A 13,276-nucleotide genomic window follows, 5' to 3' on the forward strand; every position below is an offset into this window, starting at 1 on the left:
GAGGAATACAGACATTAACGTTATCTTAAAAAAAAAATAAATAATAAAAAAAATTAATTATATGCCATGCTCAGTCTCTTCCGTATCGCTCAAATAGACAAGCTGAAACATTCCATGAACGTTTACAGGTTGTCTTGGAGATAAAAGCAGGACTTTGCGCTTTTATAGAGCGCTGAGCGCCACCTAGCGTTAGCAAACAACTTCTGCGTGTTTTTAAACTGCTACAGAGAGCTAGCAGTATTACGTTCATTGATTCATCTTTCTCATACGAATGTTTTGATTCTTCGGAAATTACCATTTAATATATATAACTACATATTGATACTTAAATATTTGATTATTAGGATGACAGGAGGAGTTGAAGAATTCGTGCATTAAAATGTTTATTTCAAATAAAATTAACAATATATTTTAATTCAGTTCGTAAACAATCCCTCGTGAATTTGTGAATCGTACACTTTAATTTATAATATTTTCACAGCCACCTCGGCATCTCCTCTCTGAACATGGATTCAGATCAGTCTGATTCAGTTGAATGAGAATCATTTGGTTAAAAGACTCTGAACCGCGAAGCTTTCTCAACGGGCATTGACCGGTTCACAGTCTGATTCACTGAGTCGACTCCCTCTAGTTTGCGACTCGCGGCTAACATGACTCGCTGCTGTGTGCGATTCACGGGGGAAAGATGGTCGCGAGCACCCGTGTACAGAAGCTCCTTAGACGTTATAAACTCGCGATCGCGGCCGGTTTAACGATCCTGCTGATCCAGGGGCTGGTGGTATGGAGCTTGCGGAGTCTGGAGGAGGGAGAGGCGGAGGTAAGGCGCTGTTTCATGCGGGTAAATCTGTTTTCCGTGTCTCAGTTACGCCGTTTTAATCTGAAGGTTTATGTTAGCATGCTAAGCTAAGCTAAACCCTTCAGTCCAGTCTCATTAGCTGAACTGTAACTCCAGTAATAGCGACACCGAGTGTAAACAAGCACGTTTATTGCATTACCTGAAAAAGTCGTAGTGTATGAAAAACATATTTGTAGGTGTTATGGTCAAGTGTTGTGTAGGCGGACATTTAGAGTGGTTTGTTTTGACCGGCGTCGGGTTTTAAATGACTGGACTGACTTCACCCATAACAACTCTATGGTTGTGTAGAAACTTAGTGAGATGTCTACGTAGGCAGCATTTTTGGTCATCTTAGTCTTAACCTAGAGGGCCACATACATAGACCGCATTTTTAGGCATCATGGTCTTAAATTCGAGTAAGCTGCCTTTCTACTCAGGATTTGTGGGCTTCAGTGTATGAGACTCTAGTGAGCCTCCTACCTTTTAAACTGCTACCCTTTGGCCATCTGTAGGGCTAGTCTAAAGTGTCCTACCTTGACAGCAGCTTTTTTAACACCATAGGCCACCGACTTTGACTATGATTCCCAAAAATGCTGACTACACTCCTAAAAATATGAGTCCCTAAAGGGTTGTTTCGCAGCGATGACAGAAGAACCATTTTTGGTTTCCCAAATAACCTTTCAGTGAACTGTTCTTAAATTAACCATTTTTTCTTAGTGTGAAGAACATTTTTGAAAATCGCCTTTTTTCCACAAAGAATCTTTTATGGAATGGAAAGATTCCATGGATGTTAAAGCTTCTTTATGGAACAATCAGTGCTGATAAAGCGGGGCTTGATTTTGCCCGTGTGGAATTGATTTGGATGGTTGTGGTTTGCTATTGGCTGATCTCATGTGAGTGACAGGTTGCCCCGCCCTCACGCCAGTAAACGCATCATCAGATGAAGATCTGAGGGGAAGAGGGAGGGGAAACTTATTCTGATTAAACATTATGAGGCACATGAATTAAAAAAAATGATGTGCATGGAAAAATCACTTAAGATAAATACTGCAATATTCCTTAAAAAACAAGATTTGTAGAATACGTAGATGTTCCTTACTGTGTTTTGATGTTGTCTAGTGAGGTCTTATAGCATTTTTGGGTCTTAAAACCTAGTGAACTAGCCTACCTTTCTAGTGACCTGACTAGGAACCGTGCCTGTGTGGCCCAAATTCGATTTTGTGCTTATTTGTGTGACTCGGGTCTGTTTTTATCATGACTGCGTAAACGGCACAAACCACATGATGGAATCTGATCTTTTCAATTCCGATCTGTGCCACTTCCGTATGTGGGACTAAATCCGATACAGGCCAGATGTTTTGCAATGCCACCTCAGTCTGAACGGTCAAATCGAAATTCATGCGACTTTTAAGCATCTCTACTAGATCAGCAATCATCACAATACTGCGCTCTGGGGATGTCCCGATACCACTTTTTCCCTTCCGATACGATAACGATGCCGCAGCTTGGGCTATTTGCCGATACCGATATCAATCCGATATTTTTTATTTTATTCTCTTGAACTAATACTATTACTAATAAAATATATGGAGCACTTTGCTCAATTAGCCACATAAAACATCTCACTCAAATGGAGAACAAATTACTTCTCCAGTATATAGTCCACAACAACAGCTGATAATGAAAGACTGCCACCCTTTATTCAAAAGACTTTGAGATATGTTTGGTAATTGTACCTGAATGAATTTAAAATTAATGATGTAAACTCCTGATGTACTTACAAACTCCTGATGTACTTACAAACTTTCCAATGCCTCGTTTTATGAGTACAGAACATATTTTTGTACTACTTTAGTAGTTTGGTACTTATTTCTGGGCATTATTAGTGGGGTAATTTACGAGATACAACCTTGGATCCACTTCTATCCACCATTCGGCTGATATCTATAAATAAGCTCTAACTTTAATAATGTTTGACTGAGGGATAAAAGGCTTCTGGGGGGGTGTTTGGCTCGAGGTCATGGTGCAAAGGACCCTAGGTTGAAATTACTTCGAACCATCACTTTAATGAATCATCATCATGTGTGACCGTTTTGCTGCCCTTGGATGACTGCAGCTAATAATGTGGTGTAGTGTTTAAACATCCAAGCGGATCAAACCCCAGCAGGCGGGATTCAGGAATGATAATTATTGTGCTCTTGATCAAAACACAGCCTCAGGTTAGTCCAGGATGACTGATCCTGTAATAAATTAACTGTAACTGTAAGTAAACTTGAAAGAATCCTGCATAGCTAATTAGTAAATGTTTAACTGTCTGCTGTTCAAGAGCTCTGGAGTAATATGGGAATACAGTTGGGAAAGGAGGTTACGAGTCGTGACGAGTATCAGGAATGTGCTGGCTGTCGTGTCTGGATTCCTGCTCTATCTGCACTTCACTGTCCACCTGCAGTCGAATAGATTCCCTAGTACATGATCAATGAATGTATTGAGCAAAAAAGTTGTTAAGTAGTCAAAAGTGAACTGAGGGTACGTTTACATGACAATGATCTGCTTAAAACGGAGAAGTTTTTCCTTTGAGTTTTCTGCGTACAGACATTGTCAAAACGATCCCCATTCACACGGATCCAAGAAAACGACTATAAACGTTGTATTCTGCTGCCAGGCCAGTAGATGGCGATGAAACACTATAGACTGAACACGTAATATGCATGTGCATGAGGTCATCGTCTTCAGAGATTCGCCTTTTTGTTGTTTACACGGAGACCGTTTTGAAAAACTTGCACGTTGAAACCCGTTTTCAAAAGTTTGCGTTTTCAGACACCCAAAACGCTGTTATCATGTAAACGAGCGGCCAAAACGCATAAAAAGTTTTATGTTTTTAGTTGAAACCGGTGTCGTGTAAACAGACCCTCAGTATGCAGGTTTTTCAGAAAAAGTATTCCATCGTTCACATGTTTGGGGTCAGTATGAGCTTTAACGATTTTGAACGTCTCGTCTGCTCACCAAGGCTGCATTTATTTGATCAAAAAGTACAGTGCTTTCTATTTTAATATGCTGGCAAAGCTGAATTTTCCAGTCTTCAGTGTCACATGATCCTTCAGAAATCACTCTGATATGCTGATTTGCTGTAAAGTACATACTGAGTGACTTGTTTCTTCACATTGACTTGACAGTTTGAACATTCTTGTTGGCTATAAGGTCATATGATATTCAATCTCAAGGTAAATTGTTTTAACATTAAATAAAGCACATCATTAGGTACGATTATCAGTCATACGTTGTGCAGAAATAGTAACCGTTTCTTAAAATGAGTCATCGTGTATCGCTGTCACCGCTGGTTAGGACAAAAACCCCTGATTAACAAGGAAAAGATATCTTTACCAGAAAGATACCATCTGGTTAGATACATTTTAATCAGGGTTCTTTGATGAATAGGAGGTTTTACTGTCACTTTTGATCCGTTTAATGCGTCTTAAGACGCTGAGTAAAAGTAGAATTACTTAAAAAAAAAAAAAATCTGACCCCAAATTTTTGAATAGTAGTTTTTATAGGATAAACATTAAATGTCCTTTAATGATAATACTGACTTTTTTATATATAATTTCATCCATTTTAGCGACTAGATAACATCTCAATATATTGAGAAGGCCAATAACGGGCCACGTTGAGATGCTTACATGTGCACAAGGCGAGGAAATTTGGTTTAAAGATGTGTTTGAGATGAGAGTGGACTGTCTGAATGGAGTGCTGCCACCCTGAGAAGCTCCCAAAGTTTCTGTCATGGGATGTTTCACATGTTTGCGAGAATGCTTTGCTGCAGCCTTTCTCCTAATTGGCCCTCATGAGAATGCAACCTACCATGCGTCTCTTTCACAATATTGCTTTCCTGTAGTGGGCCTGGAGGTGCTGGACACCTAATGCAGATATTACAGCACGAATCAGTATTCTCTGACTCATTCAGGAACAATGCTTGTTTGATTGATAAAGAAGTATGATGTGCCATTCAGCCCCAAGATGTAGGAATCAGCCTGCTAAATTTAAAGCTCACAACCGGATTTAAGCCCAAACTATACTTCAGTTTTGACGTGAACGTTTACTGACACGGTACTACCGGTTCTGTAGAAAGGCTTTTATGTTTTTCAATTGAAGTATTGACTTGGTACCAAAGTGCGAGAGCTGAATCACGATTTTTTTTTGTTTCAAACAGAGATCTTGATTCTCCCACGATTCTGAACTGACAACTAAACAAAATAACATCTGATTTACTAGAGGCTCTGACAGTGTTAATCTGAATTCATTATTTTTTAAAACAGTTTGAATGAATGGTTCAATGACTCACTTGTTAATACTTGTTTCTGGATGAATAACTGGATGAATCAGCGTTTTTATTTATTTGTAATAAATCTCTTTAATTAATGATTCAATTACATTTTTAAGTCACGTGTTGCCCCCTACTGGTGTAACGATGTAATCGATACAATCGTTATTTGAAGCGCCTTGCTACTTTCAAAAGGTGATTTGCTCTATTTTGATCGCTACCGTAGACTGTTTATATCGCAACTATAAACTTATATTCCAGTACTTCTGTGATAATATGAATATTTGTAACAGAAATAACGTTACTGTGTGGTTGAAAAGACTGTTTGTGAAGGCGTTTCATGACAACTGCTCTCTCTGGCTCAGCCGCAGCACCAACACCGTTTTGAATGAGTACAGGAGTAATGCCAGAGTAATGATGAATGTGTCAAAAAAAAATAGCAAGGAGACACTTTAATTAGCCTATTTATTAATAAACTACTGTTTTCTGAGTCAGTGTTGGCTGCAAACGTGAAGTTGACGATGCTGACTCGCCATCTCTGCAGTGTAGTGGAGAAATGCAATTTTCATATGGATTACATAAGCAGAGAGTATTTGTTTTCGATTAGTAGACATTTCAAGCTTTCTATAGATATATTTCTCGTGTCTGTGAGGCAAGTATACACTGAGGAGTTTCGCTTCATTTATGTGACGCGCTGCTGTTCAGGGAGACAGAGACGGCAGAAAGCGCATCCGGTTTGTTTTCTTTATTTTACAAAAGCACGTTTTGTTGATATTGCGAGTGTACACAAATAAAAGTAGACCCTTTACAGTTTGGAATGACTTATCTGTATGACTAAAAATGACATATTATATATTATAGCCTATATAAAAATGAGTCTTTTTAGTACTTGAGCTCCTTTCCACACTCGATGCGCCTAATAATAGTGCACATTTAATATAGGTTAACGTTAAAGCGAGCGGCCACCATGTAAAGTTGCTTCTACTTGCAGCCATATTTGAGGTCGATGGATGATAGGCGAATACCACAAGGACCCGCCACTAAATCCCTCACAGACTGCATGATTTCGCCACTTCCTTTTATAAAATCTTGGCTGACTAACGTTTAGTCTACTATTAGGGGGAAGCCCTAGTTGCATGCATGCATTACGTCCATACTATGTTGATAAGGAAATCTATGTCATGCGTATGTCTATGTACGCCTAGCGCATGTGTAAAACATTAAATAGCCTACTTAAGACTTTCCAGAATTAGGTTTTATAGGCACATTTGCCATGTTTTCCTTGAACAGGAGGTGCAAAATAGCCAGTTTTTAAAATAAACATCGGTGGCATTGTTGGGGAATGTTAAGTTGTTGTTTTTTTACTCCCTTAAAAATGAACTAATTCACCAACTTATTGCCGCTTTGTAAGCAAATTCATTTGTCAGCAAACTGTTTGTGTGAACGTATTGACCATTATCACGCTGAAATCCCCTCTGAATGACTCTATATTCAGCCCTTTTACAGCCCACCGCTTTTACCACCGCTAAAAAGTAATGAAGAACCTTTACGCACTAGCCGACTAACTGATTGTTTGACGACGAGTCAACCGTCCGAACTGATCCCTACACAAGAAGTTCTCCTTATTCTCCAACCACAGCACATCCACAGGCTTCTTTGACCTCTGTCTCTGAGTCTCAGTGTGATGAAAGAGGCCATTGAGTTCGCAGCCTTTGGTCTCCAAGACTGGAAGAATCAAATACTGCGGGTCATGTGATGTTGCTGTGACCTGTGCTGCTTAAAGCAAGTTAACGATTCTGGGTCTGATTCAGATTTCTCTTTAACAGGCCAGTTTCATTAAGGGACTCCTTTAACAATTCTATTAGTACTTTCGAGAAATATTTCTTATCATTTATTGCATTTACGACCCTTAAGACTGTTGCCAAATGATGATCATTTCAGATTTCACATTTCAGCAAAACTGGTAATTACAATCTGAAATAAAGACTTCAATGATAAATCCAATCCAACATATGGCCATGGTTGTGTATTAAATGCAAATGCTAAACAAATAAAAATGCATTCATTAACTAATTTTCAAATTTACCGTCATATGAACAACTAGTCAACAACTTCACTGATTTAGCTTTTGATTGATTTGCAAGTCATTTGCTTCTAGGCTCTGAATAAGATCTATTTCTTTGTTCCAACCTCTATACTTAACGTGTAGGCTGCACCCAGTGTAGGCGCATTTGACAACGACTCAAACATTCCTGTTATGTGGGTTCATTTTAAGGTTAAAAGTAAACTTTGTTGAGAGGCAGTGTGCGGACAGCTGTTATCTGACTGTTAGCTATACATAACACAAGCTTTAGTCCAACATTGCTTATCTAACAGCACAATATTCTACACGGCACATGCATACATTGGTAAAATCGTCAATTACAATTAGGCCTATATTATATTATTTTTATAGTACTTTTCTAAAATTGAATACATTATTAATATCATGCATATTTAAAATGTCATCCATCCATACAGGGTTCGAAATTAACACCCGCCAAGCGCCAAATGCGGGTAGATTTTCCGTTTGGCGAGTAAATCTCAAAAGGCTATCCGCCACACTGGCGGGTGAATACCAAAATAGTAATGTAATAAAATGTTTATTACAATTGCATTTTGTGATGTTATAAAATATCTAGCATGATGGCTCGGAGTTGTTGTGTTTGCCAGTCACTAATCTGGGGACGAGGTTAGCTAGCCACAGAACGTCTCTAGCGCTCCCAAGTCTCACGAGCTAACTTCCGGTCTGCAGCTAGCTCCCGCTTATTAGCTGTTATATGGTGACATTTACCAGGACTGAGCCAACCTTTGAAACAAAAACCTATACAGACGAAAAGGGGGAGGAATGACATTAAAAAAATAAAAAGTTTTGTGAGACATGTAGGTTTGGAGATAATGGAGTTTCAAGAGGCTGGCTACAGTATGATTCTGACGCTGTCGTGATGAGTTGTTCTGTGTGTCACCAGTATGCCAAAGATAAAAACAGAAACAACTCGTTTGTCATCGGAAATAAAACGATAAACCTTGAGAACATTCGTGACCATGAACACAGCAAGTGTCACATTGCCTGCGTGTCCGTGTTAGATTAAGCTTCAAATGTACTGTTATGAGCACTAGTTCTTGTTGCTCTGTTTTGTCTTCTATGTACTCTTATTCATTGTATCTGACATGTTTCATTTGTTTTCATTGTGTGCCTACTGGCATTTGGCATTTTTGCACTCTGTACAGCACTTTTGGTCAACTACAGTTTCTATAAGTGCTTTACAAATAGAGTTGATTACATTTTGATCAATATATATATAGATTTTTTTTATTATACATTTCAAATTTTGCTCTGGACAATTTTTTATGTTTGTATTCAACATAATACCTTATAATACCTCAATTAAATGTACTGAAATGAATGTATATGTAAAAAAAAAAAAAAAAAAGGCTGTTTATTATTTTGGCCGGTAAAAAATATGCTTGGCTGGTGGATTTTTTTTCATCTACCAGTCCCCGTGGCAGGTGAGCCAAAAAGTTAATTTCGGACCCTGCATCCATCCATCCATACATGCATCCATTCAGTCAAACCAAAAATGATTCAGACACCAGATTTAATTTTTTAATAAAAGATTTTGATATTTTTTTGCTAGTGGGTGCAGGACACGATAGTTCATTTATGTAAGTGAGGATAACAAAATAAAGTAAACTGTGACATTATACCCAACAATTCTTCATACAGTGACTACCAGTCAAATGTATACAAATTTGGGACCAAAATGTATTCAGACACCTTGACCTGACCATGTTTTTCTTAAGTGTTTTTTTTTTCTTTAATTGCTAATGCGACATTTTTACACCACAGACTGAACAAATTGAAGCACTGCATGGTGATTGCTTGACCTAAATTGGTATTATCTAATTGTGTACTTAAATTTAACAGCTGACAGATATTCAACCTGATTCATCTGTGAGACAGACTAACAGAAGGATGGACAAAACCAGTGAAATATCAACTGATTCGATAACTCTGAGTTCTTGTCATATTTTATTACCATTTTCTAAACTATAGCGAATAAACAGTGAAAATGTGAGAAATGTTGAAGGTGTTTGAATAAATTTTGGTTTGACTGTTAATCCCTGAGCTGTGACTGCATTGTATTCTGGGATCACCTTCACGAAGAACACATACTGTGCTGCGGTCCTTGTGAAACAGCTTTCAGCTTTGGTAATAAGTCTATGCTAACTCATGTTTTGAAACAAAGCTGTTGGTTCACTTTGAAACGAGCGAGCTTAAAAGTCCAAACCATTCCAGATAATGAGGCCCACTGGTGCTGTATCGTCTGACGCTGGTCTAGGGCCCCTGGCCCACAATCCATTGTTTTTTGTGTAGTTTTGTGTGGGCAGCAGATGTGTGGCATAGACCCAGCCTTGCTGCGTAATGATCCAATAGCAGGAAGTGGTGGGAATTGCTTGTTATTTCTCTCTCTCACCCACTACATACTTCCAGCACCACATTGGCATGTCATGCGTGGTTGTGGTTTGCTTGTTTTCTTCACACAGGACTAGATTGTTTTAGTTTGTTTGCATACGTTCCTCTTTTTGCAACATTGGAAGCTAGTGGTCGACCAATATACTTATTTTTTTATTTTATTTTTTATGGCCAATATAAATCTGACATAAATATATAACAATTTTGTGAATATTTGCTAGATGACTGCGGTCCGATCAGGCCGAGCACCACAACACTCTTGTAGCCAATCAGCAGTAGGGGGCGTATCTGCTCATTGAGTGGGAGGAGAGAGAGTGAGAAAGTGGGACATTTTGTAGGAAGACTGTTGGATGATAAAGCTGAGATTACCAATGAGGAGAAGCTCAGAGGAATATCTCTGGAAAAAGAAGGGTTATTATGATCAGGCAAGATCTTAGGACTCGTGTTAATACTAGAAAAGCTCACCAGCACTGGAGAGACCCAAGCGGGAAGGCCTGAACGTAGTACATGTAGAAGTGTTGTTCATTGTTAAAGTTAACTAATGTTAACAAATGACACCTTATTGTAAAGTGTTACCAATTTCTTTTTTTCTTTTCTTTTCTTTTTTTGTTTAAACATGGTCTTGGCAGGTTTTGTGAGATTCAGCCTTGCACCCCTGTAGATGCTGTTGTGATAATGGCACTGAGTGTTTTTCTGCGTTGGCCGAGCTGTGAGTCACTATCCCCATTACGAATCTCTGCTTCCTCTTCCCGCCACTAAACAATGCTAAAAATAACCACGACTAGAGACAGGGAAACGACAAAGGGGAAATAAAGCAAACACGTTGTGTCTGTGCTCCCTGAAACGTCAGCAAGTTTGTTCTCGGAGAGTAAAACATCTAAAACAGATTTGATCCTGTTTTCTCTCTTGCGCAGATGTGGAGGGATTTGGTATCACATCTCTGATTCATTTACTGATTTGTTTCCTTTTCAGCGGAAGCACAGGCGGTCGAAGTTGCCCGACCACAATGGGCAGGAGCAGAAAATGGACCCTGTGGCCTTTGACAGGCAAAATGCCCTGTCCGGGGCGAACCACGTCCAGTGGAGGCAGCGTCAGGATCGGCCCGCCGTGACCACCATCATCAGGAGGGTGTCTAGACGGAGAAGCAAGCCCTCGTTGAAGGAGAAGAGCCTTGGCGGGCTGGAAGATAGAGTGGTTGTTGAAAAAGTTGCTCATTACGATCCCTCTAGCAGCCGTAACTTCAGCGAGAGTCAGCGAGGGGAAATGTCCAAAATCCATCTAGTGGCACCCGGAGAGCCAGGCAGCGTCGAGGGTGCTCCTCAAGTCCCGAGCAGTGACTTTGTGCCCAAATGTGAGATCTCGGGCAAGGACGCCCTGTCTGCCCTCCAACGTGCTGGTTCACGACAGTGCCGACAGGAGATCGCCAACATCGTCTGCCAGCACCAAGCAGGACAGCTCATGCCTCAGTCTCTGCCTCAGTTTTGCCCACAGCATGGTAACTGCACTCTTTCATCCGTCATGTACATCCAGTCATGTCCGAAAGTCAATGGAATAGTTCACTTCAAAATGAAAATTCTGTTATCATCTCACCCTCATGTTGTTTCAAACCTGTATGAGTTTCTTTCTTCTGCTGAACACAAAAGAAGATATTTTGGAAGCAGAGAGTTGATGGACCCCATTGACTTCCATAGTAGGAAAGAATAAAATACTATGGAAGTCAATGGGGGTCCATCAACAGTTTGGTTACCGACATTCTTCAAAATATCTTCTTTTGGGTTCAGCAGAAGAAAGAAACTGAGACAACATGAGGGTGAGTAAATGATGACAGAACTAGTCCTTTAATTGGCATGTAATACAGTGCTGAACTTACTTAAACTGGATAATGACTTTCTTCTAGAGCTGCTGTACAGCCAAAACAATCAGTGTTATCATTGTAAATCTGCTTTGAAACAATCTGTATTGTAAAAAGCACTCTATAAAGGTGGCTTGACTTGACATGTATACTTTGTTTGTTTTCTCTCTGTCCATCTTCAGTGATCTCCAGTGCCATCCAGCATGCAGATTTTTCTGACACTGACCTCTCCAAGGTGGAGAACCCGGTCCGGGTGGTTTTCGTACTGGTGGTTCATGGACGAGCGGTCCGACAGTTGAAACGTCTCCTAAAAGCAATCTATCATAAAGACCACTTTTACTACATCCATGTGGATAAGGTAAGTTAGAAGAACCCAACAGGATTTTTCACAAATGGAAATGGTATGAAAACAAAATTTTGCTCAGAATTTATATGAATCTAAGAACAATTTACCATTGTTCTGCAAAATTCAATAGAAATCCACACTATTGGGAATTTCGCACGAGGGCGAAGGATTTTTCCCACACAAATTTCATAACGTTTTAAAGTTGTTCACGCGGTTTCGCAACGTTGACCACTAGAAAGCTGCTTGGTTTGAGAGTGACTTCTGTGTGAGCTGCTTCATACATCGCTACATTAACATGCCTAAAGGGGGTCGCACACCGGACGTGCAGCTCAGCGCCGCAAACACATTATTCTCTATGAGAGTACACACACCGGCGCCGCCTTGCGGCGCCCAGCAACGGCTCAGGACCGTGTTCAAAATCCTGCCGCACCACAGAGCGCCATTTACATAGTTTTATATTAAATTTACATTTATGTGTCTCAAATCGTAGTTAATGTATATACGGACTTCACCCTGTGCTGCAATATACATTTAGTTTTATATTTATTTACAGAAATCAGAAAATTGCTGATGTTATCGGATTTTCAGGTGAGAGTTGTTGTAGACGTGGCGCGGCGCTAGGCTGCGCGTCCGGTGTGCGACCCCCCTTAAGACTTTTGTACTACAGGGCTCCAGACTAACTTTTTGCCTTGGTTGCACTGGTGCGCCTAACTTTTTTATTTAGGTGCACCAGCACAAAATTTGGGTGCACCCAAATTTTTCCTCGGATGTATCACCTTTACCGCCACAATTTTAAGGTCACCTTTTTATCACGCTCTATACACATTCATATATATTATGTAAATGAATTTAAACAAGAAGGTGTAGGTAAAAACTTTTATTTATTTTTTGAAGCACAATTATTAACGGTATTCCTACTCTTACCGATACTGCTTATCGATACAGTACTTTAACTGTATTCTTATGGTTCTTTTTGTTTTATATATAATAAACAAAGATAAACAATAGATAAACAATTAAACAAAGATACACGTTATATAGGCCTACACAGTGCTTTAATTTCAGGAAGGCCTACTACTGTTCAGGCATGGTCTAAAAAGAAATCTAATAAAGTAATAAAATGTAAAATAACACTGTAAAATTTATCATAAATAGATTAATGCTTATCAAAGCTGAAGTTATTCTTTCGAGAGCTGTGAGTGATTTTTCTCTTGTTGTTTGATTTGCAGTAATGGCGCAATCGTCAGCATGTTTATTAGACTGCGGCCCCTTTAAGACCGGGTGCAGATCTAATAGGCTACTGATGCACCATATTCTCCCAACTGTTTCCATAACTACGTCCATTTAAGACATAAACTGTTTTTAGTGAATCTCAAAGCCGGTAATTTTGACACGCTTTTATGTACAAT

General features: G+C 39.5%; 1 protein-coding gene across 2 annotated transcripts in view; it reads left to right on the plus strand.

Annotated features, from left to right (window-relative positions):
- Positions 1 to 658: 658 nt before the first annotated feature.
- The window catches only part of xylt2 (xylosyltransferase II), a 32,545-nt gene continuing 19,927 nt past the window's right edge, over positions 659 to 13,276 (plus strand). The window contains exons 1-3 of one of the 2 annotated variants that reach the window (XM_084408393.1): positions 659 to 817; positions 10,642 to 11,164; positions 11,704 to 11,879. In XM_084408393.1, coding sequence (XP_084264519.1) covers positions 686 to 817; positions 10,642 to 11,164; positions 11,704 to 11,879 — 831 coding nt within the window. In that variant the 5' untranslated portion in view covers positions 659 to 685. The remainder of the gene's footprint in view (positions 818 to 10,641; positions 11,165 to 11,703; positions 11,880 to 13,276) is intronic. The other variant, XM_084408394.1, reaches the window with a different exon arrangement.

Source organism: Rutilus rutilus (assembly GCF_951802725.1).
Source record: "Rutilus rutilus genome assembly, chromosome: 1".
Taxonomy (NCBI): Eukaryota; Metazoa; Chordata; class Actinopteri; order Cypriniformes; family Leuciscidae; genus Rutilus; species Rutilus rutilus.